Genomic DNA, 26,930 nt, shown 5'->3' on the forward strand with positions numbered 1-26,930 from the left:
TGATTACACCCTGGAGCCTGGCTGGGAGGGAGGGACACAGCCCAGCATCCCTGGGACCATCCCTGGCACCATCCTACCTAACAAAACCATTTAGGGATAAGCCCAGGGCAGGTAGAGCCCTCACCAGGCTCACTGCTCTCTACACAGGCTTTACTTATTGTGCCAATACACACTTTTATAATGCATTCTTTTAGAAACCACCAACCTGCACAATAGTACTGTTTTCCTTTCACTTATAGTCTTATTTTTATCACACTTTTTTCACATAACTAAGTGTAAAAACACATTACAGGCAGCAAGTTTCATGATGTAAAGACACAATATCACTGAAGCCCATTGCAGTTGCTACACTAAAAAGTTTGCTTCAAACCTTTTCCCCAACATTGCTGTTTCTGTACCAGATTTATTCAGCCCACACAATTTAATAGCTCTTCCTGAAAAGTTGCTCTCCTGCCATTGATGACAGCAGGCCACCTGCCTCTGCTAATTAGCAGGGCCATGCCCAGTTGCAGCTCTGCAAGAAGAAAATAGATTGGCTCTCTGGCTGATGCATTTCATTCTAGAAGACCAGAAGATGTTGAATCTGTGTCTCACTCCTCCAAAAAGGTTTTAAAATTTACTGCAATGTACAGTACCTCACCTGAGTGCAGCTAAAAATCCTCATTTTTCCTAAATCTTCTGTAAAAGTCAGTCATTCGAGACAGATCTGAGATTTCAGCAGTATTTAAACATACAATTAACATTTAAAAATTATACAGGTGGATAAAACCAGGTATCATTAGTCACTTATTAGTCACCTTCAAAACAGGCAGCGTGTTCGTTATGTTAATGTCCTTGGAGTGTTTAAAGCAACCTTTTGCATTTGAAGTGGAGGCTCTTGGTAAAAGGTGGCACTTAATAAGAAATGGCATTTACTAAGGCATGCTACTCTCCAGAAGACTGCAGTATGAATTTTAATTTCTTCTTGGCCATGTATCAGCTAAGGCTAACGCAGGCATTTTACTTTAGAAGCAGTAGGAAGTACAGTAAAAGTGAAAACCAAAATGAGAGAGGACACTAATCTTCTCTGAGTTTCAATTAAGGACCAGCACCTCTGGATTAAAGGCTTATTTTAACGAAAAGCCTTAATTAAGTATACATGTGTATAGGATCACCTTAATGAGGTATGACAGAAATAGAAGAGATGGCAAGCATTATTTGAAAAGAAGCTTATTAGCCACTTTAGGAAAGTCAGTCATAGATTCTAACAAAAAAATTGAATGCAATACTGAAAAGACACAAGAGTGCTGAATCATGTTCAAGCATAAAACTGAAACTGAAACAGACACAAGAGAATTTTCAGTAACTTAATAATAATTTTCAGTATCTTTATATCCCTAATGATACATGTCAGTGATTTTTCTACACATCAGTGGGTTGGCTTTGGAAAATATTTCAGCATTTACCCTTTCATTGAAATTTTAGACAGCAGAAAATCAAGTTTTCTACTTTATTTCCTAATTAAATTTATTACTGAAAATCTTTAAAAGTTTATACTGTAAAATATCCCTTCATCACATTTGGTGTCAGGATAACGTGTAAGTTTCCTTTAAAAACTGCTATTTTATCATTTAATTCCTGCCTTTGGAAACAATCAGTGATTTAATGTCATTTTAAAGATAGCCACTTCAGCTGCTTTTTCCATCTTCCCCTACCGTACAGAGAGGTATTCTCATTTGCAGATTTGACTTTAAAGTAATTACTTGTAATTACAGAGAAGTGCATCCAGTGGATTAATCACTCCATTTATATGCTGCTCAAAGGATTACTCTCAGGACAGCCTAACTGCTTTTGCTCAGAAAATGTCACTTCCACAGGAAAACAAATCTCTCAAGTCAGCAGCAGCTGAGAAGGACTCTGACAAGTATTTAAACCCAAAAAATCAAAGAAATTGCACACCTGGATTTGAGGCACCATCTGTGCCTGTTCTCCTCATGAAAAATAAAGGGCCACCAAGTGAGAATAACCAGGGAAATGGCCAGAGAAAGCCCACACTCCTTCTAGATGGATTCCACAAAATTCTGCTTCTGAAAGAAACACATCCAAAGACATGGGCAGTGCTTTGGCTCTGGAAGCCACATTTTAAAATGTGGGAAGTCCCTGAAGGAGCTGATGCTGTACTAAACACATCCTTACCATGTCCCTGAGCCATTTTCCTTGCAAGGAAGAAAATAGAATACATCAGGACAAACACCTTTGTTTGATCCATATGGATACTGTTAATCTGTCCTCTTTTTAAAGATTTCTTCTTTTTTCAGTCGTGAATCCATTATAGAGTAGCCAAAGACACAGATCACCCAAAATGGCAGTGAGGAAGCTGCTGAAGGCTCCGGAGCACAAGTCCTGTGAGGAGCAGCTGGGGATGGAGAGCTTGGAGAAGAGAAGGCTCAGGGGGCACCTTGCTGCTCTCCACAAGTACCTGAAAGGAGGCTGTAGCCAGGTGAGGGGCAGTCTCTTCTTCCAGGTAACAAGCAGTATGGATGAGAGAAAATGGCCCTAAGTTGGGTCAAGGGAGGTTTAGATTGAAAATTGAGAGAAATGTCTTTACTGAAAGGGTTGTCTAGCACTGCAACAGACTGCTCAGGGAAGTGGTGGAATCACCATCCCTGGAAGTGTTTTTAAAAATGTGTAGATGTGGCAGTTAGAGACACAGTTCAGTGGTGGATTGGCAGGGCTGAACCCTGCTAGACTTTTCAAGTTGTTTCAAACCTAAACCATTCTATACATCTGTGATAATCATAGGGCCTGCCTTCCATCTTACTACCTGCCAGATTAAAAATACACATTAAAAATTGAAAAGCACAACAAAAATATCTTCAAATCCAAATGCACAAGGAGGAACACAACTAATGCTCACTAACGTCCCCATTACCCCACATACATACAGCTAAAGGGGGAAACACTGCCTAGAGGCAGTGGGGTGCACTGAGTGGTAGGGAAAACCAGAAAGGATCGTTCCCAGGGGCTTCCCTGTGGACAGTGGATGGTATCAAGCCAGGAGAGGATCCACTGCACCCTCTGAGGAGAAGGAAGCAAAATCTCCCACTGCTACCCTTCCCTCAGAGCTTGTGGGGCTGGGGGGAAAGGGACAAAAGGTTAACAAGAATCATCATGGCTGGAAAAGATCTGTAAGACCAATGAGTCCAACCATCAACCCATTAACCATTGCTGGATCCACCACAAAGCCATGTCCCCCAGTGTCACACCCACAGCTTTCCTGCAGCACAGAGTCCCTCTGGTCAGCCCATCTTGACCTGTGAGTGGAGAAGAGCAGGGCTGGCTGTGGAAGAACCACACACTGAAACATCCAGATCTGGGCTCCCAAGTGCAGGAGGAACATGGACCTGGAGGAGTGAGTCCAGAGGATGCCACAGAGATGGTCAGGAGGCTGGAGCACCTCTGCCATGGAAACAGGCTGGGAGTTGGAGCTGTTTGGCCTAGAGATAGGAAGGCTCCAGTGACACCTTAGAGCAGCTTCAAGTGCCTTAAGGGACAGCAGGAGAGGGAACAGAGTGATAGGACAAGGAGTTAAATGGCTTTAAACTGAGAAAGGGTGGATTTAATTTAGATATTAGGAAGAAATTCTTCCCTGGGAGGGTGGTGAGGCCTGGCACAGGTTGCCCAGAGAAGCTGTGGCTTTCCCATCCCTGGCAGTGTTCAACGCCAGGCTGGATGGGGCTCTGAGCACGCTGGGATAGTGGGAAGTGTCCCCAGCCATGGCAGGGGAGGTAGAACAAGGTGACCTTTAAGGCCCTTTCCAAACTGAACCTTGCTGTGGGTGTGAACCAGAGCAGCCCTGTGGGCAGTGGCTGCTGTTTGTCACAGCTGAGGGGTCTCACTCATCCCTGCACCTCCACCCTGGCACCAAGTCACATCCCTCTGCTGTACTGGGGGATATTGGGACCTCAGAGGAGCAGCTCCAGCCCAAAGGGGCTGCCAGCATCATCCCTGCCCTGTGTATCACTGCCTTCCCTCTCTACAACAAGCTAATCCTGCAGAACACTTCTGGGGTTTATTGCTGCAGCCACATCTTTGTCAGTTCAGCCTGAAATTTGTGATTGTTGCCATTAGTTCTGAGTCCATTCCCTGCACACTGCAGGCAGCCCGCTGAGGGTGAAATGAGGTTGCCAGGAGGGGAACAGACGTGGTGATTTATGGATCCAAAGTTAACTTCAGTGCCTGGAACAGATGTTAAGCTCTTTCCCATGGGATCCTGAGGAGAAAACAACAGAAATTGTTGCTTCTTATCTGCTATTGAGGAGGCTGCTTCTCCTGAGAAATATTATTGAAGTCCTTGTACATGTCTGCATGTAAAGGAACACTATTCTTGTCAAACCAGCTAAAGATTAGCAATGGAACATCATGATTTTACAGGGTTCTATTCTACATCTCCTAAAATAAAGCATAAGCATGGGGAGAAATGGAGGAACAGGTAGATAAGCCCATTCCCTGTATAAAAATAATACATTCTTGTTTATATTCAGGGAACTGGAAGGCAAAATTAGCCTTTGGGATTGTTTTTAATTATATGAAATTAAAATGTGTTTGAGCATGCCAAACTTTTATAGCTCATAATGAGTTTATTGAATATAATAATTATGAGCTCAGTAATTAAAACTTTAAAATTACTGTTATTTTATTTAATATAAATGATAAAGCAAAGATTTCATTTGACTTTTTATAAGTTAAAACTAGGATGTGTCAGAAACATCAATCTTAAATTTCATATTACAGTAATTGCACGTTAGGCTTCAACTACTGGAGCTGTATGTGCATAAAAGCTTTTAACAATTCAAAAATATTGGCTAAGTGCAGAGTTTCATTTAATTTACTATAATATGTATGGTTTTAAATAATTTATAACAATAATTATTCAAAATTGGTTGGGGTTTTTTTGCTTTTTAGGGCTGCCTCTCCAAACAAAAGACAAGAGCAGTTTCTGCAGTTGCTTTACAGGATCATATAATAAACAATCATCAGTTGCAGGATCCTTTAACATTCTAAGTCAAGGACAAGGAATACCAACAACTTTTACAAATCCCATGAATAAAAGAAATAGTCAGTGCAATAGCAAATACTGGACTAAGAAAAAAGAGCACAAAAGCAAGGAAGATGCAGAAAAGGAGAATCTTCTTGACCCCAGTGCTCCACAGCTGACATTAGGTAAACCATTCTGATTTGTAACTTTTGGTATTATTTAAAATAAACTGAAATGTGGAGGCTAAGCTTTGAGTTCAGAAGATGATTTAATACTCAACAGCATGGTATCTTCTTTTAAAATTTACCAAAATTCAGCAGTTTAAGCCATTAGGTAGAAAATGGGATTGCCATCACTGCCTTAAATGTGTCTTTTCATATCTGAAATGCATTTATAACATTATTTTTGTGACAATGAATGTAAAAAGGTGAAACTGGGTCATCTTGATGAAGGCATATTCTTCATTAGAAGCAATAAGTACTTTTAATGTCTATTGAATGTCATAACATTCTTTACATTTTATTTTAAGAAAGCATCAGTGATTTTCTAACTACATTTAGTTGGGGACAGGTTCTAGCATTAAGCTTTTTTTAAGGTCTATTTGAAATGGCCTGGTTTATTCCTTATTCTGTAAAAAGACATTTAATAAAGCTGCATGAAATGTATTCTTTGTTAATATATACGCAGCTTTGCCCAAAGTTAAAAAGGTTTGTTTATACAATGGTCCTGGGGCTAAACCAGGGAAGAATTAACACCTGTAGCTAAATACCTTTTTCAAATTTAGAAGCAAACATGCAGCAAGATAAAAGTCACAGATGTGAGGGTTTGGAATGATGCCTGGTGAGAAAATTCACTTTTAAATAGTGTTATAATAATACAGTTGTGGAGCAGCGACAGACGATATTGCTTAGAAAAACAAAACCAGGGAGCATCTTAAGGGACCAGGAGATCAAATGTGCTTCTTGCCTCTCTGTATTTCCCTTTTCTAAGGATTTAAACACTATTTTTGCCATGAAGATCTTCTTGTGTCCATCCTTTCTGTTGCCTTGATTAAGCACTACTCAAAGAACCTTCTGGCTCCAAAATTTGCAGTTTTGAGTATAATAAACTTTTATCATTGTCAATAGCTGGTTTATTTAATCTTTTTCATGCAAACACCCTTTGGCCTCCCTGAAGATCAGGTGGCTTTGCCACAGGAACTGTCACAGCCGTCCCAGCTCCAGAGGGAACCCATTAAACCAGGGATGCTCCATCCAAGCACATCTGCCTTTGGAAACAGCTGTAAATTCAGAGGGAAATTCAGATTGTGCACAACAAGGGAGTGTAACCAGTGACAGGACAAAGGTAATAAGATGAGGTAATTAGCACTATATTTACATGGTTATAGCTCTAAAGAGGGCAGGGTTTTTTCTTTGGTTCATTCTGAAGAGAGGATAGCAGGGGGAAAAACAGAGAAGAGGTATTGGGGTTAAAATGAACATCAGTGATGAATGATTATGGAAGCTAAAGGCTGAGGTGAAAAAATGCAGCCCAGGTGTGAGCATGTTTTCTGCTGTTATTAGAAAGACTGAGTGTTTTCTCTTTAAATCACAGCACTGACTGAGTTTTCCCACACAGATATTGGTAAAAGGGATTCAAAAGATTGTGCTGAGATACTTTGTAGTATTTCCACCAATATTCTCATATTATTTCACCAATATTATCATATAATATCTCATATAATTATAATAATAATATTATATTCTTATATTATTATCTCAAAATGCATCTGTCAAACTACCTCTTCCTTAATAAGGATTGTGTGGTTTAAACATTAAAACTGCAAAACAACATTGAAAATGTAATTTAATGGAACATTTTCTTCTTGAGTTTATGGGTAATAAAAGAAAGTTTAAGAGGTCTGTGTCATTCATTTTTTTCAATAGGGGTTTGATTCCTAAAATCCAGCAGTAATAGTTTAAAGGTTAATTTATGTAAATGCTTCAATAACGTTTATTTTATTGGTTGTAAATGGGTGTGTCAGTAAATGGGTTGGGCTTTTAAACTTGATGCATAAGGATGAAAATTCTTGGATGTCCTGAGCTGTGATAAATGTAGTTTTTCATTGCTTGTATCTTTTCAAAGTGCTGCTTTGAGAATATCTCCACAGAGCCTTTTGCTTTGACCACATGTCCCTCCTTGTGTGTCCTGCTACCAGACTTCCTTCAGAAACTCTGCTGTATAAAAGATTTCCCTCAAAACACCTGTAGAACCTGTCTCTCACAAGTGTCCCATCTGGTCTGTATTATTTAGAAATTTAGTTTTGCTGCCAATCTCTTCTTGTTTGGCAGTTTAAATAATCCATTTCTGAAGGCTTTAAATAAGAATTTTCTATTACCCTGGGGGTATACAGAATGCTTTCCACAAAGCCATCTCATTTTCTTCCTTAAAACATTCTCTGACCACAATGCTTGGAAAGAAATCAAGATCAGGCATTTTTTAGGTTGTGATGGTGTCTTTCATGCTGTCCCTGCTTTGCTTTCTTGTTCCCTCCCCCTGTACCCAGATTTTCTCATCGCAGAGGCCATCACTCCATAGATTGAGCCACCAAAATGGGAGAACAAAAGTAACCAGGTGGGGTCTGGGTGAACCAAACCACATGCAGGGAAATCCCTCCCCACATTGTTCCAAAAGCATAAACTGACCCAGTTGAAACCTCAAAGCCGTTGCTCTAAAAGACAGATTGACTTTGATTTATGTTTGAAGGATGTCATGACCTCACAAGGCAGTGAGTTAGGCAGATAGTTCAACTAAAGGGAAGGCAGTATTCCTGATAGATCCTTTAGTACCTCTCAAAAGTTCTTTTAAAAGATCAAAGGCAGTTTGTGCAAATTTCAGATGATTAACGATATACATCTGTAGATGGATGAGCTCAGAAGGAGAATTTTAGCCTCAAAAATTAACAAATCCTGCCCTAGAATAACGAGACACTTGAGCAAGGGGATCACCAAAACCCCATGACTTGCTGGGATTCCTTTTTTCTTAATGAGAAATGGGTTTGGATGCACAAGCTGCCTGATGGGGCTTTGAAAGCTTACACAGAACAAATATGCGCTGCATAGTACTGTCAGATTTGTGCACAGATTCTGGTATGAATGATGGAGTTTACCCTTTCCTTCCCATCTAGGGCTGAGCTCTCATCTAGGTGTCATCACCTTGCATTGTAATTATTGCAATTATCGTATGTCACTCTTTCTTGTTTTGTCAAACACCAGTAAAGCCTCACCATGGACTCAAGTTACACAAATTACTGGCTTGTTACACAAACCTTGGACACTTCTCCATGGATTCTGGTCAATCAACACAAGCAGCTTCTGCTGCTCTTCAAAGGTGATCAATTTCTATATTCTGCTAGCACATGGATTTTACTGCTGAGGTACTGACACTGGACTTTATCTGGCACTTGTGGGGGCAGGCAGGAATGCTGTAAGTATTTCACATGTAAGGAAGTTCAATGATTCCTTCTTTAAGAAAGCAGAGATTTCACATCTACGTGCAGCAGGCACCTCACATTCATTGCTGGAGATGGACAAGATCAGCTGTAAGAGTGACAGCATCACTGGCCTCTTGTGACCATCTCTTTGTCTCTTCATGCTCTTTATTTTTCTTTCTTATGTCACAGCCTCCTTAAACTTCACAATTTTTCAGCAGCAGCCACAGTTCTTTATTATACTACTTGATTAATTTTTATTTTTAAGAATGCATAAATGCAATGCTGAGAAAAAAATTCACAATTCTGAGATTTTATTTGTACTGATTTTTTTGAAATTATGTTGTTACATTCCTTAGTTAATCCCATTTTAATGGCTCTGAAAAGTATCAAAATAAATTCAAATTACTCCTCAGCAAATAAAAATTTACATTTAAAAAATCCTGTCTAAATCCTGTATGTAAAAGAGGTTCTGGTAATTACTGGATAGCTAATCCATTCATGATTTAGATTGGAAGGGACCTTAGAGATCATCCAGTTCCAATTTCCTGAAGTGGACAGGGACATTTTCCACTACCCCAGGGTGCTCAGAGCTCCATCCAGCCTGGCCTTGAACACTTCCAGGGATGGAACAGCCACAGCTTCTCTGGGTTTTTTCTTTTTGGTTCATTTTGAACCAAAAAAACCAACCCAGAGCAGCTGAGCACCCTTCCTTGTCATTTCCTGCTGAAGAATGGGTAAAAAGAAAGAGCTCCACACAGCATGGGAAATCCATACAGTGCTGTCCAATATTCAGGAAGGAATTTGCAATTCGACCCAGGGTACAAATATAACTGAATAAGTGTGTGGACTCACAATTGCATTTACTTATTTTATTTTCCTGAGGTGCTGGTGAAAGCCATCAGCTGGAGGAAGAAATGAAGGAAAGATTTTCCTTTTAATTCTTTACAACACTTTAATTCTAGTTTTAGTAAGCGGACCAACTCAGTGGCCAACTCTGATATTATTTTGAACATGATATAGTAGAGGAAGATTGGTAGCATTTGTGCACTTCTGGTGTTATGACAGTAGAGAAGCCTTTTTATCTGTTCTTGCAAAGCAGGTATAGGCTATTTTCTGTTTCAAATAAACTCCTGATAGATATGATTCTGGCCTTCATTCATCAGGGAAACATTTGCTGTTTGTACAATTCAAGATTGAATTTTGTCTTCTCAAAAGCTTCCTTAATTTCAGATGCGTACAACAGTTATTTCTATGTGGGAAACAAAGCAGGTGTACACCCAATGCCAGACAGTCACTTCCCCAGGTTATTTGATGAAATGCCTGCATTTTACCTTGATGGCCTGCTCAATGCCCATGTGTAACATGGGCATAAACACATCCTGCTTTATTACATTCTCTAATCCATCATCTTGAAAATATTAAGCAAAAGAGACAAGTGACTGATGGAACAGAGAGCTGCTTCAGAGAAGTGATGATGGTAATTAGAAGAATTATCCCAATTGCTTAAAATTTCCTTTCCACAGTGTATTTTAAGATAGTTTGTCTGCTTGCTCCCCTTTTAAAATGCTTAGAAGACTTTTCACAGCCAAGTGTGTGTTGTGAATCAAGTCTTTGAATAGCCTTAGATGCAGGGCTGTTGCTTCTTTTTACACCAACATTAGGTGGAGGTGAACAACTGTCCACAGACAGATGGGACAGGTCTGGAAAGATCTGCCAATTCCTGGCTACCCTCAAAGTCTGAAACTTCACAAGAAGGAGCAAAAGACAGCACTCATTAAGAAGGTTACTTCAGATTTGGCACAAAAAGGCAAATGCCTCTGGAATTCTTTTTGTCCTTGGTGTTTCCTTAGCCTTCTTTCAAGGGAAAAGCCACTGTATGTGAAAGCTCTCCCTCCAGCTTCTCTGGGCTTCTTCTGGGCTTCACTCCTTCCCCAACTTCCCCTACCCCTAAGAGCCAACTGCTTTTTTTGTCCAACTCTGTATCTTTTGTCAGGACAGAGATCATCAGCATTTGGTGGGAGTGTAGGTCAGATAAAGGTGAATTTTTCTTGTAGCCTGTCAACTTTCTTTCTCTTTTGTTTTACTGCACGTGAGAAACGCTGCATCTGATGTGCATCACCTCTTGAAATGTAATGTCTCTGTTGGGAAAGGGGAGGAAAATTAATCAGATTTCATTTTAAATGTTTGGTTTATCATTTTTTCCTCCAGCCAGCAGCAGTTGCCATTTCTTCCTTTCTGCCACCCCATGTGCTGTTACACAAAATTCACAATTTCACAAAGTAATTTTGTTTTCACTCAAAAGAGTGCAGTAATCACAGAAGCAAACTGATGACCTTTCAGAATTTTTCTTGTCAGCATTTTTTCCTTTTCAGCTGTTAGAATGCTTTAAAGTCAGGTTTGGTTCTGGGGTTGTTTTCTTTCCTTTGAAAAAACAGGTGCTGCATTCATGTTCACATGTAGTCCATTAAGGGAGTACATTTTTGTATAACTATTCAAGCACATAATACATGAGTCTTTTAATTAAACTACCTAAGTGAATATCTTAATGAATTAAATGTAATCATCTTGAAAAGGAATTTTGATTCCAGATTTTTATGGTAAGAAATATAATTTAAAGCTATTTTATGATGAAGCACTTTATTCTTTTTTATAACCTTTTTTAAAAGCACATGGGAAGAACATCATTTGTAACTGAGCTATACAGAAGTATTCTAACCTGGAATAATTTAATCCATTAAATTTCATGTGAATATGTGGAGACTTACAAAATTCTCTTAACGTTTTAATTTTAAAAACATGCATGTTGTAGAGTGTTCATGGATTGATTAATTAACTGTTTTTACATTCTGTAATCTAGTCTGTTTCATCTGTACCAACGAGATGAAATATATTGCAAGTCATTGTAATTATAATTATTTTTTCAGTGATGCCTTTGAAAAATTTACAGGTAGAAAGTTGTCCCATGTGTAGAAAAGAGCAGGATCAGACCAGAGTAATACATGATGGGGCATGCTTAGTTAAATTGAATTAATTAGGTAAGCTTTACTTCTGATACAGGTGTGTCACCAGACAATATTTATTTCTTAATAATGTTCCAAGTGCATTATACTTTTAGTAAGAAACTAGACAGAATGCATGCACTAGAAAAGCTAAAGTTAAAAAAAATGTAACAAATCATTGTTTCATATAAATAACTAAATTATAAAAATTTGAGTTTCCTCTCCTTGAGCAGAATTGTGTCTTACATAATTTAAGCTTCCTGGAGGGGATATATTATTGGAAAAGAGTCTAAAGACTTAAGGGAAGCAGTGCCTCCTAAGGATAGAAAATTAAGAAAGCAACTGTTTGAAAAAATGCTTTGCTATATTTGCTTCCTTGGTCTTGTTCCTTGGGGCAATTCAGCTTCCTTAAACTAGAACTCCTGAATATCAGGAGTTTCCTCCCTCCCTTTTCACTCATTTCTTCTCATTCACACTGAACAGGCAGCACTGTTGTTCTGTCAGTCTGCTCATTTCATCCTCTTTAGAACCAGTGCAAAATCCTTCCCTGGAAAAGAGAAAAAGAATATCAAGGTGACTGAAGAACACTGAATATGAAGGTGACGGAAGAACCCTGATGTTGCTCTCAAAAGTGCTCAAGACCTTAATTTGGAATAAATGAACCTGCCAGTGGATTGTGACTGTCCTCAAGAAGCAACACTAGAACAGACAACCCTTGGATTTTCCTGCTGTTTGAAAGTCGGGGGAAGCAGATACAGGCATTTTTCCCAAGAAGGCTGCCAGTATCCCACGGGCCCAAGACACCATGCAAAGCCATGAAACAAGGTCTCAGCTACAGGAGGTTGGAGAAGGCTCCTAAATGTGCTGAAATCTGCAGCTGAATGTCATTGGTCACAATTTCTCTCACTGAAATTCAGATGGCTACAGCAGAATCCCTCCAAGCCACCTGCCCTGGGCTTTAGGGTCCCTGCCCTTGGCACCTGGCTGCCCACATTTCAAAAGCCACAGAAGGATCTTCATCCAACAGGGAACAAAATGGGGACTGCTTTTCCACCTTCTATTAAGAATAAATTTATAAAGTCTTCTCATAATTATTAGGTTTGAATAAATTCAGTGCAAGTCATGATTAAAGGACCTGCACTTATTTTCCTTAGTGGCTTTCAAGTGGGAACTGTAGATGAGTTTTCCTGCTGTTCACTCTTATACTTAAAATGTTGGTTAATTAAAACATTAAAGAAAGTTTTCACAAGGAGCTATCCATTTCCAGGCACTAAAAAGCTCTTCTAAAATAGAATTTACTTCTCAAAATTGAACTGTGCTTTTAAAATGTCACTCCCTAAACATTAGCATAATCAAATGGCATCACAATAGCAAAAAAAAAAACCCAATTATTTTTTTAATAACCCTGCCACCTTTGGAAGGATCACAAAGGTTAAATGTCAAGTTTCATATGCTTAAATAAATATCAGAAAATAAAAAACAAGGTCTGAAATATTAGTACTAGGAAAGACACATATTGCTTGTTTCAGGGTGCTACAGTAGCCCTTATTACACCTGGCATTAAAATTTTTAATAATCTGGATCAAAGGAGATAAGAAAGGTCACTGAAACCAAAGTAGGCTACTTTTTAGCACTCCCATACACAGAGAGCAGGGTGTTGCTTCAGCATGTTAGGTAGTGAATTTCTTTGATCCTCCCTATAAATGTCACTCTGTATGTCATTTAATTGTGGTATAGCCTTTTATTGGTGCAATTAAATCTTTTCTAATGCATTACATTATCTCCAGCTCTGCTAAAAATCCTGCCATTGTTTAGGAAGCAGGAGGTAAGTCATTGGGAAATGATGCAGTTGACTTTAGTTTCTTCCTCCCCCCTCCACATGATTTCTCCCAACGATTTTAATTTAAATCTCACCAAACAGTATAATGGTCCTGGAATTTGTTTAGTCATTTGACTTCCTTTATCACACAGAGATGGTAAACATTCTGTTGCTAACCTGAAGTGGCTCCAAGCAGCAAAACTAGGAGGATATTAAACCAGTAAAAGCTTATCAACTGATTCATTGATATGCTGTAAATTCCAGCCTTTTCATTTTACTTTTGAGGGTTGCCATAAGTCAACACATTAGTAAGCAATTTGCTGACATTGGATCACTTAAAAAGGCTTCCCCATGGACAAAGTTCACCTCGGTGCTTTGTTTCATGGTTTCATTTTATCATAGTCCTGGGCTGCTGTACAGATGACTGATGCAGCCCTGCATACCGATGGGGGATTGCACAGTCACTCTCTGCCACTCTGTCCCAGCTTCAGGAAGTCTCACACATAAAATGGACAGGGTATGGTGTTTTCAGAAATGAATTCAATTGCTCTGTTTCAGTTATTCAAGGCTAAAAAAAAGTTATTCAGTATTATGTATTAAAATTTCATTTTTACATCCTAGAACATGGCAATAACAAATTATTTAAAATGCTGATTTCCTTTCCATTCACATTGATAGTTCACACTGATTTACCAGTTAACAAAAATTCTGGGTTAAATTTTAGTTACACTTCTTTTTCTTCCCAACCTTAGACTTTATTTACCGATTGATTGGTATGAATTGGGTCAGACTACACTACAGAAAATCCAGGAGTAGCTCAAAGATAGTATCTTAGCAGCAGAGGAACTTCATAGATCCCTGTCTCATGCAGGAAAAGAGTTTTCCTCTTTTGTTTTTTACACTTCCAGCTCAGGGATGCTCACTTTATTACACCACCAGGTCAGGTCTGGTCACATCTGATACCACTATAAATTTAGACCAAGCATGACTCATAAGTGTTTTAAAGTGATCAACCTTTACTTGATGGGGAACAGAAACCCCAAATTACATAAGAGTTGGGTGTAATCTTCCCTTGTTCTTCCTGAAGCCAGATTTTAATATGAAATCAGTAAGAGCAGTTCAAATTGCAATGCAGAGATCCAGTTCTAGAATCCAGCTAACAACGGTCAGGTAAAACTTAACAGGGCTGTTATTAATTAAATACATAATCACATTAAAATATTAAAGATACAAGCAAGGTTTCAATGCTTTCTCATTCAAAGAGCACATGGTGTCACCAGTCAGGACTGTTTGGAGACCACAAAGTGTAAATATTGGAGGAGGCCTGTGGTGGGACTGCTGTTTGTTTGTTTTTTGTTTTACACATACCACTGAAGGTCAGTGTGCACGAGAGACTGGGACATTTCTTTCTGGGCACTGAGCAGTGCTGAGGGGAAGCACCAGATTCCCCACCTGCTCTGTGCTACACAGAATTCTCTCAGAGAGTACAGGAGGGGCTGCTGCTTTTCCCATCATTTTGGGATTTAAATACATCCACAATACAAAGGCTCTCTGGGAGCTTTTATGGTACATTGCTGTCATGGTTTGAGCCTGGCACAGAGCCAGTGCCCTCATGAAAATGCCTCACTCTGGTGTCTGCTGTGAGATGTGACTAGGAATAAGCAAAACAGGCTCTAACTTAAACATAAAGACCACTTTATTACTTAAACTACAGGGAAATAGGGAGAGACTATAAGGAAAAAGAAGAAAAAAAAAATTGAAAACTTTACAAAAACTACTTTTCCTCCTCCCCACTCCCTGACTTTCCCAATCCAATACATTCTCTCAAAAATACCAACTGCCCAGCCCGGCACGACACTTTAGTATACTCAAACTGCAGTTCATGAAGAGGAACGGAGTCTTTCTTGTTCCATAGGCTTCTGAAAACACACTGAAATCCCGGATGCTTCCTTGTCACTTCGGCACCGCCCGGAAAGTCTATTTGCCGCTTGTGACATGTTCCTTCTATGCTCAGTGCTCTCACCACCGAGACATGGCCAGAGCTGCTTTTAGGGTGGTCTTTCAAGGATGCCTTGTCTCACTCTAAAAAGGCACAGTCTCTGCTTTTGGGACAACTGTCCCCCCCATATATTTCCAACCCCCTGGGGCCGGGGGGTCTTCACAAATGAACTCTCCTGGTTTTGAGGCACTGCCTCCCCCTAAATGCAGTCTGTGTCACAGGAACAACTGAGTCTATGGTTACAAGAAAAAGTCCAGCCAAAAGGCCACTCCAAATCATCTCTCCCCATCCAATCATCTCCACAATCTCCGAGCCAAGTCATCTCATCTCTCATCTCTCTTCTTATTCAGCTTCGAGGAGGATTAGCATTTTTGTAAGGCCCCAATCATGCAAGAAAGGGTTAAAAGTTTTTAGTCTCTGTCTGTCGGTCTCGGAACGGCTCCCACGCATGCTGCCCACACGCTGCCGCTGCGGCCGGGCAGTCTTCCTCCCCCTTCTCGCTGGCTGCTCTCCTGGGGGGGGGAGGGGGGGGGGGCTGGCTGCCTGATGTCTCTTGGGGCTCCCCCACCCTTCCATTCTCGAAGCCCCCTCAACACCATCTCTGTCCAGGCCCCAGGCCTTACCGCATGGCTGGCCCCTCCCCCGCCCAGCAGCAGCGGGCCGGACGAGGGAGAGAGGTCTGAACTCCTCGCCCGACGATGTCTAAAGAGGAAGTGCCAGGGCAGTGCCCTGCTTTTAACCCCTGTGTATTCTCGGAGGTGTGTCCAAACTCCACTGGCTACACCAGGTGTCAGTATGAAACTCAAAACCTTCATTGGTTTGACCACAGCTTCCCAGAATTCTCAACTTCTTCCCGGTCAAACCATGACACTCCACCCTTCACTTCTGAGAATACACTTTCTAAAATTATCAACAGAACTACAAAACACTTCTACACAATAATACTTCAGATTCACTATGACTATCTATCTACCTTAACTTAGTACATGCTTTCTTTATTCTTCTTGGTCTCATCTCACAGCTTTACCTCATCATTCTCCCGTGATTCGATTCCCGGTCAGGGAACCAAAAAATGTCATGGTTTGAGCCTGGCACAGAGCCAGTGCCCTCATGAAAATGCCTCACTCTGGTGTCTGCTGTGAGATGTGACTAGGAATAAGCAAAACAGGCTCTAACTTAAACATAAAGACCACTTTATTACTTAAACTACAGGGAAATAGGGAGAGACTATAAGGAAAAAGAAGAAAAAAAAAATTGAAAACTTTACAAAAACTACTTTTCCTCCTCCCCACTCCCTGACTTTCCCAATCCAATACATTCTCTCAAAAATACCAACTGCCCAGCCCGGCACGACACTTTAGTATACTCAAACTGCAGTTCATGAAGAGGAACGGAGTCTTTCTTGTTCCATAGGCTTCTGAAAACACACTGAAATCCCAGATGCTTCCTTGTCACTTCAGCACCGCCCGGAAAGTCTATTTGCCGCTTGTGACATGTTCCTTCTATGCTCAGTGCTCTCACCACCGAGACATGGCCAGAGCTGCTTTTAGAGTAGTCTTTCAAGGATGCCTTGTCTCACTCTAAAAAGGCACAGTCTCTGCTTTTGAGACAACTGTCCCCCCCATATATTTCCAACCCCCTGGGGCCGAGGAGTCTTCACAAATGAACTCTCCTAGTTTTGAGGCACTGCCTCCCCCTAAATGCAGTCTGTGTCACAAGAACAACTGAGTCTATAGTTACAAGAAAAAGTCCAGCCAAAAGGCCACTCCAAATCATCTCTCCCCATCCAATCATCTCCACAATCTCCGAGCCAAGTCATCTCATCTCTCATCTCTCTTCTTATTCAGCTTCGAAGAAGATTAGCATTTTTGTAAAGCCCCAATCATGCAAGAAAGAGTTAAAAGTTTTTAGTCTCTGTCTGTCAGTCTCAGAACAGCTCCCACGCATGCTGCCCACACGCTGCCGCTGCGGCCGGGCAGTCTTCCTCCCCCTTCTCGCTAGCTGCTCTCCTAGAGGGGGAGGGAGCTGACTGCCCGATGTCTCTTGAAGCTCCCCCACCCTTCCATTCTCGAAGCCCCCTCAACACCATCTCTGTCCAAGCCCCAGGCCTTACCGCATGGCTGGCCCCTCCCCCGCCCAGCAGCAGCGAGCCAGACGAAAGAGAGAAGTCTGAACTCCTCGCCCGACAATGTCTAAAGAAAAAGTGCCAGGGCAGTGCCCTACTTTTAACCCCTGTGTATTCTCAGAAGTGTGTCCAAACTCCACTAGCTACACCAGGTGTCAGTATGAAACTCAAAACCTTCATTGGTTTGACCACAGCTTCCCAGAATTCTCAACTTCTTCCCGGTCAAACCATGACAATTGCTAAATCAGCATTTACTAACAAGGAAATTAATCCTATTTCTACTGACAAATGGATACATCCTTTCAATATCCTGTTCTGTTAGGGGTCATTTGGGAACACAGAACAGTTCTCAGCAATGAATCAGCCCATAGAATAAAAAGAATATGAGATCGTGTTAGCAGAAAATTTAGGAAACCCAAAGTTTATATAAAATCTTAGTGAGTTCTTTACATCATTTCTGAAGGATTTTTGTGAGATATGGGCTCTCGATTTCTTTGGGTCTAGAAAAGTTAATTTTAAATATTCTGATATATGCTATGGAGGGTCACTTTCACAGCTGGAAGGGAACAGATGTGCTAGTAGAGAAAAGCTACCAAAAGAAAAAGAAGTTAAATGAAACAATAGGAAAGTGTTCAGGTGCCATGAGGCTGTCTGACCTTGAGCTCAATCCTTCTGCCACCTCACCTCCCACTTCCCAACCCACACTCCCTGAAAAAATGGCTCCTTCTTTTCCTAGCAGGTTTTCTGTCACAGGAAATGCATGGAGAGAAAGGCTCACATTGCCTGGTCATGATACAGATGCCAAAACGTCCCTTAAAACTGCTGCACACATTTATCGGCAGCCACACAGACAAGACTAAGACTTGTGTGAAACCCTGCAGAGCTTTCAGACACAGGGCTACATTAGGAGGAAGTGGCTACAGTGAGCTGGGATTGCACTCAAGATGATTAAATTCAAGAAAAGCAACCCTTTTAGATATTTATTTTGTTGAGCCCCTGTGGGAGCATCTTCAGATATAAAGATGAGAGTGCCCAGGACTATACACAATATGCAGAAACACACTCAAGGCAGTAAAAAGGCATAAAAATGTATACTGAGGACACCTGAGATGCTTCTTCTTCCACTGTCTGTCAAAAAAAACCAAACCAACCAAGCCCAAAAAATGCAAAGAAAAAAGTACTGAAGATATGATGTAGTGCCAGAGCTCAAGCTTGGAGGTTTCTGTCTCCCTTTGAGCTCTGCATTTCCAAAAATACATAAGCATCCCCACAGACAGCAAAAAGGATGATAAGAGGCCTCCATAAAACTGTTAAGGGAATTGGGGTCACTTCTTATATAGAAAATTAAGGGAAATGTAACCTTTCAGGTGTGGAAAATAAAGGGAAATGTAACCTTTCAGGTGTGGAAAAAGCAGGTGCAAGCAGAAAGACTTGTTTTACTATGGATGTTTGAGAACAAAATTAAAGCTTAAAGCCTGGCCAGGGCCCTTCACATTTGACATTTATGAAATCTTGGACAATTAAACAGTGGAATATACTGCCTAGAGACAGCCCAGCACTCTCATCACAGGCTGGTTAAATACCAGCAATAATGCAGCAATGTTTGATCCTCTGCAGCTGGATGGATCAAACACCTCCAGGTCCCTTCCAGCCACGTGATCCTTGAACTTTAAAAACAGCCTAAACTCTCCAGTGAAATGGAATTTAAAGTCTGAAGCTATTTAAGTTACAGACAGTTTAGGAAGCATGGTGGTCAGCAGTTTAACATGTAAAAATTGCCCTTCAGTCAAACTATTAAGGAATTGCAAATTACTTACAAATTACATAACGAGCATACTTTGCTATAAACAATCCCCACTGGCCTAAAGCAGAGAGTTCCAATTAATTGCACACCTGTCTTAAACACAGGGCTATGATGCCTCTGAATGTAGAGGAATCTCCATCACATTCCCTACCTCAGCTATTTTAGAAATGCAACCATTTGAGAATTTCAAAAGCAGGTTAAACTGGGAGAAAGAAGAAGAGAGAAGAACACAACAGAGATTATTTTTTCATTGCTCATAATAAAAAAGGGACAAAACTCTGATGTAAATCACACTTTACCTTTATTGAAAACACAGTAAAAAAAAATTTTCCTACAAAACATTCAGTGTAACATTTCAAACAAAAGGAAAAAAAACATATTACCACTGCTTTCCACAAAACAAAACAAAAATATCAGCCTAGCTAAGGCAGCAGATTTTTTTTTTGGTAACACAACAAAATACCCACAACAGAGAACATTATAAACCATAATTCTGGATGACCTAAAATGAACTAGGAAGGGTTTGATGGGGAGAAGGTATCTACACCAAACTGTTGGGATTAAAGTAACACTCAAAGCACAATTTTTCAGCTGTGTAATACCCTGGTCAGATACATCCAAGTGAAAGTCAGCTGCTCAAGACTGTGGAGTTTACAAAACCTGAAGCACAAATCAGACCAAGAGGGGACCACCAGCTCCATTCAGCACCTCCCCGCCTCACACAGTTCAGAGATTGTGCGTAATTCATCTTTTTGTTTTTGTAAACTGTGATATTAACCAGGAACACTGCAGTGAAACCCTGAATGTGCACAGTGAAGGTACCTGCTGCCATCATCACAGCCCAGCCAGAAGCATCAACAGCCAAGGAAAGGCCAGCTCAGAATTGTGGTTTTAAGGTCATGCCACCTAAGCACACATGAAGCCAATTCCATGTGACAGGGATGAGGGTGCCAGCAGCAGCCTGAGAACATCCTCAGCGTCCTCACTGGGAATTTTAAATACAAAAATTAGTGGAGACAAGAGCAACACATGATCTCTATTTAGGTAATGTGGGGTTGGGCCCAAACCCCACAGGAAAGGAAATATTTTGTGTACATGTGTTTCATACACACACATCAATATTTCAAATCATATACCTAAATGTATCTTCTTTTTCTATCCACTTCTCCTTAAAGCAACAGACATCACACCAAATAAGGCAAAAATACTTTGAAAGCTACCTTTAAGAAAGTAAAAGTGACTGAAATTTTTTGTTATATAAAGCCAAGGAGGAGAAAGTACTAGGAGAAATTTTGTGACTCTTAAGAATTTTAGTCCAGACTGGAAAAAACTCACGGTCAGAGGGAAACAGGAAATCATGCACCAGCCAATTTTCTTCTTAAACATTTAAACACACCCACTGAATCCACTGCACAGGTATCACCATCATTCCACTTCTCTGAATGACCAATTCACATGGGGAGAGAAGGCCCAAAACATGCTCATACACACGAAATACAAAAATCCAGAGAAAGGTGAAGAGCCTGAGCTCAGCACCTCTCACAGGCTGACCCTGCTGAGAGCTGACACAAGGTGTGCCCAACTCCCACTGATGGAGGTGTCGCTGCACACCCCAGAGCAGAGCAGGAGCACAGCAGGAGCCACCCTGCAGTGACACCACCCCAGGGCTCCCCGTGGCCACACCAGCTCCTTCCCCTCACTGACAAGTGGGGCTGTACCCTCACACCACTGCAAGCTCAAAGCACAAATATATGCCATGACTAAACCCTCTCAACTCATGATCCAAACTGATTTGAGCTCTTGGAAATTTGTTAGAGGACCCTCTAGTGACAAGATTGCTTAAATGGAATCTAGTGGTTAAAAAAATTCATAAATGTGAACATTTTTGTAGTGGAAAAAATGTTCTAACTAGGGAATATCTATGTGGGAAAAGAAATACATGAAAATCAAAGCAGGTGCCCCAATACTTCAATAGCTGGTATCTATGGAAGCAGGGAATAGAGGAGGAATGCAAAATAAAGCCCTTACCAGGAAAGGAGCTTCATCCAGTGATGCTGACTATAAAACAATGTTATGGGGGTAGGGAGAAAAGCAACAGCAGTGCTTGGGGTTAGTGATCAACAACCATCCAGAAGCAGCATTCCAAAGTGCTCAAGTAGGTACATATCAACATTCAGATACCTAAAAGCCTTGAAGAATTAGGATTTCCTAATTTCTATTTGATGTAAGGCCGTCATACAGATAGTTTCTAAATAGCTTGGAATTCAGTGTGTCAAGAATATCAGCATTTACAGGATATTTCTCACACTATCTCTTCGACTGTTTGGAGTCACCTTCTGTATTTGTTAAAACATTTAATGCTATGTATATTTTCAAAAATCATGAGCATTAAATGAAGCTAAAAAGTTACTGATAAAATATGGTAGTTAACACAAAACTAGCAAGCATCCTAAGGTTTCTGTTGCCAAGCCAGAGATACCTTCACAAGTCCACAGGCTTCTATTAAAGTCCAAGATACTGTTTCACTGTGAATCACAAAAGAGATTTTAAGAAGTGATGAATTTTTTATCAGTGTCAGTGAATTACTGGCTTATTTAGAGAACATACAATTGACATTTGTATACTAATGATACACGTTTTTTTATCTCTGAAGAGTTCTAGGTGCTTCAATTGTGAGATATTTCAAAAGCCTTCCATTAAAGTTGCCTTCTGGTATGGTTTTTTACAGGGCATGAATCAAATCTATGTGGATTCTTCTGCTGTTTCTTGTTTTGTCTATCTCAAGGAGGCAAGGTAGAAAAGGGGTAGATATTGTATCACTGTGTGGCTGGTGGCTGCGGCCTTAGTTTGCTCTTGCTGAATGGGATAAATTCAAAAGTAGCATTTTTGTAAAGTTCAAATCTGACAATATGACTGAAATAACCTGCCAGCTTACCAACAGCAAATTCAGTGTTCATGGGTTGGAGAGGGAAGTCAGTGTAGGCAATATTGTCCCAACTGAGCGCTAAAAGAACAACAAAAATCCTAATACTAGGAGGTAGGGAATCTTATTTCATTACAGCAATTAAAGCTTCACAGTTCACATCAACAACTTTTAAAACAAAACTAAGCATATTTCTTTTTGAAGAGGTTATTTATGTGGCCTTAATGTCCTGTCTCTGCTTAGATTATTTCACCTTGGTTTAAAAAAAAATGCTATTTTCAAGATCAGAGAATACATTAAACAGGATTCAGCTGTTTTCCTGTATTTGTTACTTCAAAATTTTAGATGCCAGTCCACTAAGAGTAAGGCTCAGTTGCTGTACATACACCACCACCCCACTTCTGGGAGAGGGAGAAGACATGGGAAATAACCTAGAGCATGCTACAAGAACTCAAGGAAAGCCACATGCAGGAAGAGGCCTACTGCTTTCTGTTTCTACCTTACTCCTTTCTAATTTAGACTGTAAATTCTTTGAGAAAAGGCCCATCATGTCTTCAGTACACAGCACTGGGCACATGTGGGCACCTCAAGCAGCATCAGCTGCTGCACAGCCTCAGGGGTGAGTGGCAGAGACATGGTGGGAGGGACAGGGGCTGCAGGGCCTTGGTACCCATCACTCCTGGTGACACAGGGGAGATGTGACACTCCTGGTGACACCGGGGAGGAGGATGTGACACTCCTGGTGACACAGGGGAGATGTGACACTCCTAGTGACATCGGGGAGGAGGATGTGACACTCCTGGTGACACCGGGGAGGTCGTGTCCACAGGATCTCTCCCCATGTCCCTGCTGCAGGAGCTCCTCCCTGCCTGTGTGGGCAGCCCAGCCCTCCCTCCACTGGTGTTCCAGGTGGTACTTGGGAACCAGACAAGGGAAACCACTTGTCAAATCTTTTAATTTCTATGACACTAAAACAGCCAACAGGGTCAAAGGGATCAGAGGAACAGGGCCAAAGATAAAAAGCACATTACAGACAGTAAACAAAGCTCCTTATGAATGCAAAACTGTTACTTGTACAGTAACCAACACTACTATTTTTTAGCTTAAAGTGGTAAGCATGTGTGCTTCATGCTTAGAAATCCCACAAATATTACAGTTCTGCAATTGCATTTAATATTGTGCTACCAACACAGAAAAAAAGCCAAAAAGCAGCTAACTTAAAACACTCAGTTTACACCTATTTTTTGGTCTTGTGTGGTATCTAGTTGAAGATGGAAGCATTGATGTGCTTTTTGCCTCCTAAGAAGTGAGGCAGATGTTAATGTTACTAAGATCAGCTGTATATACCTTGAAGGTATAGACCACCTGACTCTACATGAGTCAAATAGAGGAATGTATTGTCAATATCCATTAATGAATTACCAGTTGCTTGTATTTAAGTGGCCATATGATTCTGTGAGAAGTATACAGTGACCTGTACCTTGCATGCAGTGACAAAGCTTTGCACAAGCACGTCATCTTCAAGGCCAAAGGCATATTTTAATGTCACAATATCAGCAGTTGATTTTAAAACACAACACTGCCAGAGTAATTCTGAATTTCTCATCCATCTTGGAAACCACACAGCAGCTCAACCATCCCACAGAATCCAGTGTCAAGTTTTCCCTAAGGTAGCCTTAGCCCACACATCTGCCTGCAGAATCCAGCAGAAGGGGTGGGCACAGTCAAGGCCCTAACATTTGTTTTGAAAAAGAATTTTAAAGTCTTGCCTGAAGCTTGGGTGCTTCTCAGCAGGAACTGCCTCTGCTCAGTTGAAGTAATTGCCCAACTCACTTGCAGAAGCCACATACACATTATAATCCACCTTTTTCTGTGTTCTTGGGTCACTGATGCCATGACAAACATCTCTCCAAAGGCACAACAAGCAAGACCTATGCTGGTTCATACTCCTAGGTTTATTCCTAATATTAATTTCTTCGGAGTGTATTAACTGTCCTAGCATTGTAACACAAACATCTGTTACCTAAAAGCTAACTGGCCTCACACACCACAGTTCACCACCCCATTAAGACATGAGGACAAATTTGGTCATACAATGACTTGCATGGAAAAGGGGACATATTTCACTGGGTTTTAACTATGATGCCAATACATAAGGCTATAAGCTCTGAGAATACCTGGCTGATGCCCCTAATAATATATCTCCCAATATTTTAAATATAAACTCATTTTAGAACAACTTTGAATTATAGCTCTCTGTTATTGGTTGCAGAACTTTGACTCAGATAAAGATTTCTCACTAAAGTGTCAGCACTAAACAAGAGAAAAGATGCTTGTAAATCTTAGTGAAATCAAATAATTTTACTTTTTCTTCCAAGACTTGATACAACACATCAACAGTCAGTTCAATAAACCTTAAATTAATACTGATCACACACACACAAAAAAAGTAATCCTCTAGCATCATATTTACTACAGAAATATTTACATCATGCCCCAGTTCAAGTCAGAAAAGGCAGCTGAAAAATGATAAATCCTCATGTGTACTGGAGCATGACTTTTGAAGCACTTCAGGGGAAAAAAAACCAAGCAGACATTCACACACACAGCAATAAGGTGTACAGCCCAGAGCAGTCATCTCAAGAGAAAAGCCAAAGAGTTTCTGACACAAGGTTTACCTTAGTTTGGAACCACACTGGAAACCAAGTTGTCACCAATTAATATAAGACCTCAAACTACAGACAGGCGGACTTGTTTCACAGAAATAGGAACTGAACAGGAAAATTTTCTGGCTCCCCACGTGAAGGGGCACTCACTGAGGTGTCCCCATTCCAGTCTGTTTGGAGATTACTTGTGGCTGAGCAGGACAAAAGTGCAACCAGATTTTTGAATACTTACTTGGTATTTTTCTTTACTATAAACTGCTTAAAGGATTCCTAAGGCTGCAAGGAAATGCTACAAGAAAGGACATTATCACCCACTGATGCCATCTTGAATCTAAGGCCTCTGAGCAGTTCAACACTTCAGCAATTCAAACTACCAAGACTGCACACACGTTTTACTTACCAAACCACCTACTGTCATCTCTACAACCTTAGAACTTAATTTATGATATCTACACATATAGGTCTATATACATGAACATGTGTACATTAAAAAACAGGCTAGCGACAGATAACTGGGTTATGCCACTGAAAAGAAATCCTGGTAACTGAAGTATAAACTCAGAGAAATTTACTTCAAATTAAAGATTGTAGAAAACTGCAACTGCAGCCTCCTAGGCCTGTGCTCCTTGCATTGATTCCAGGTACTGCTTACACACAGTAGCTCATCAAAAATTTCACAAGGGTCTTGGGTAGGGGAAGGGACCTCCAGGGCACAACAGCTCACAGAACTGAGAGCTGAGACAGAGGATCTACACAGCTTTTTACAAAGCATACTAGGCTCAGATTGAACACTGAAGTTAATCTTCATCTTGGACTTCTGTAAGACATTGTTTGACCACCAGTAAAGCAAGCTGGCATCTGGAGCTAAGGACAGAGAGCTGAAAACACACTGGCCTGCTGAGAAGGCACCATGACACAGCCTACTGCACCCAGCACTGGGATCTCTCCTTCCTTTTTAACTCACTCTCAGTAGAGCTGTTCATCTCCTGTCATGGGTACCTACTCCAGCTACTTTACATTTCCAGTGAGGGTCATATTGGCCTTCAAGTGTATGTTTTCTTCTTTTTCTTTTTTTTATTTTAATCAAGTCCCAAAGTTATTCTTTATAGCTGTGTTTGTATAACACAGGAGGTACTGTGCATTCAAATGGTAGCAAGTCTAAAAATAAAGATGTGAAACTGTCAACAAATAAAAAGGAATGCATTTTTCTCTTCAGCTTCCAGTCTTCAAGGCACCTCCTGCATTAACTTCCTGGGAAATAAACAAGCAGACCAAAAGTTCACTGGAAAGAGAAGAATTCGATACACCTAACTTCCTCCGAAGCACACAACATCAAAATGAGACAAGGCTCAACCCAAACTAACAACTAAAAGCAATATAAAAATGCTGATGAGATGACAGGAATGCCATGAGGTTGATGTTTTCAGCTCTGCTGATTGCAGGTGATTGTTATCACAGTGTTTTCTGATGGCCATTTGCAGAAGGCTTTGTCTCCGAGTCTCTTGGATTGTTTGATAGGTGAAGTTTATCTAATCCTGCAAAACATTACAGAATAAGGAAAAACTTAGACTCCCCCTTGTTTCATGCACACAGGCATTCAAAAGAACACAGAGAACCCAAATCCTATTTTGTGATTGCAGACTTCACATTTGCTGAAGACCAGAACTGATGTTCTACCTCCTGTAAGAATTGCTTCTGGGAAATTCCCTCAGTGTTAAGTGAGAAAATCCATTGCAGTGGACAAGCATGGCAGACAGAGAACCCTAACTTTCCATTGCTTAAATCACAGACTCAGATATTAAGAACCAAGAAAAGACTGGCAATTTACCCTGTTGCCTAAAAATATCTAAATAATTACCTAAAATTATTAATTGTATTACTTTGATAATTAATTATTAATTCATTATTTTAAACTAGAACATCTTTTTATAAATCATCCACTGCTGATCTTAATGTCATTTGTGATGACCAGATCATGTCTCTAAACTATTTATATGTCAAATTACATTTTTATACCACACTATTACTGATTTATCTCTGTTTCCAGCCATTTGTTCTTATTGCACAATTCTCTATTGTGAGTGCTAATTCAAGTCTCACATCCTG

General features: G+C 40.4%; 2 protein-coding genes across 3 annotated transcripts in view; one reads left to right on the top strand and one right to left on the bottom strand.

The window, feature by feature from the left end:
* Positions 1–4,459: 4,459 nt before the first annotated feature.
* On the top strand, positions 4,460–11,905 carry RNF32 (ring finger protein 32). The gene is given in 8 exon segments (XM_074527896.1): positions 4,460–4,471; positions 4,945–5,134; positions 5,137–5,202; positions 9,186–9,307; positions 10,925–10,945; positions 11,370–11,443; positions 11,445–11,548; positions 11,745–11,905. Coding segments are annotated over 8 exon segments (750 nt in total).
* Positions 11,906–19,519: 7,614 nt separating this feature from the next.
* LMBR1 (limb development membrane protein 1) overlaps positions 19,520–26,930 on the bottom strand; it is a 66,999-nt gene continuing 59,588 nt past the window's right edge. For both annotated transcript variants that reach the window (XM_026796512.2, XM_005480414.4), the window contains exon 17: positions 19,520–26,359. In XM_026796512.2, coding sequence (XP_026652313.1) covers positions 26,277–26,359 — 83 coding nt within the window. In that variant the 3' untranslated portion in view covers positions 19,520–26,276. The remainder of the gene's footprint in view (positions 26,360–26,930) is intronic.

The sequence above is a fragment of the Zonotrichia albicollis genome, chromosome 1 (genome assembly GCF_047830755.1).
Source record: "Zonotrichia albicollis isolate bZonAlb1 chromosome 1, bZonAlb1.hap1, whole genome shotgun sequence".
Lineage (NCBI taxonomy): Eukaryota > Metazoa > Chordata > Aves > Passeriformes > Passerellidae > Zonotrichia > Zonotrichia albicollis.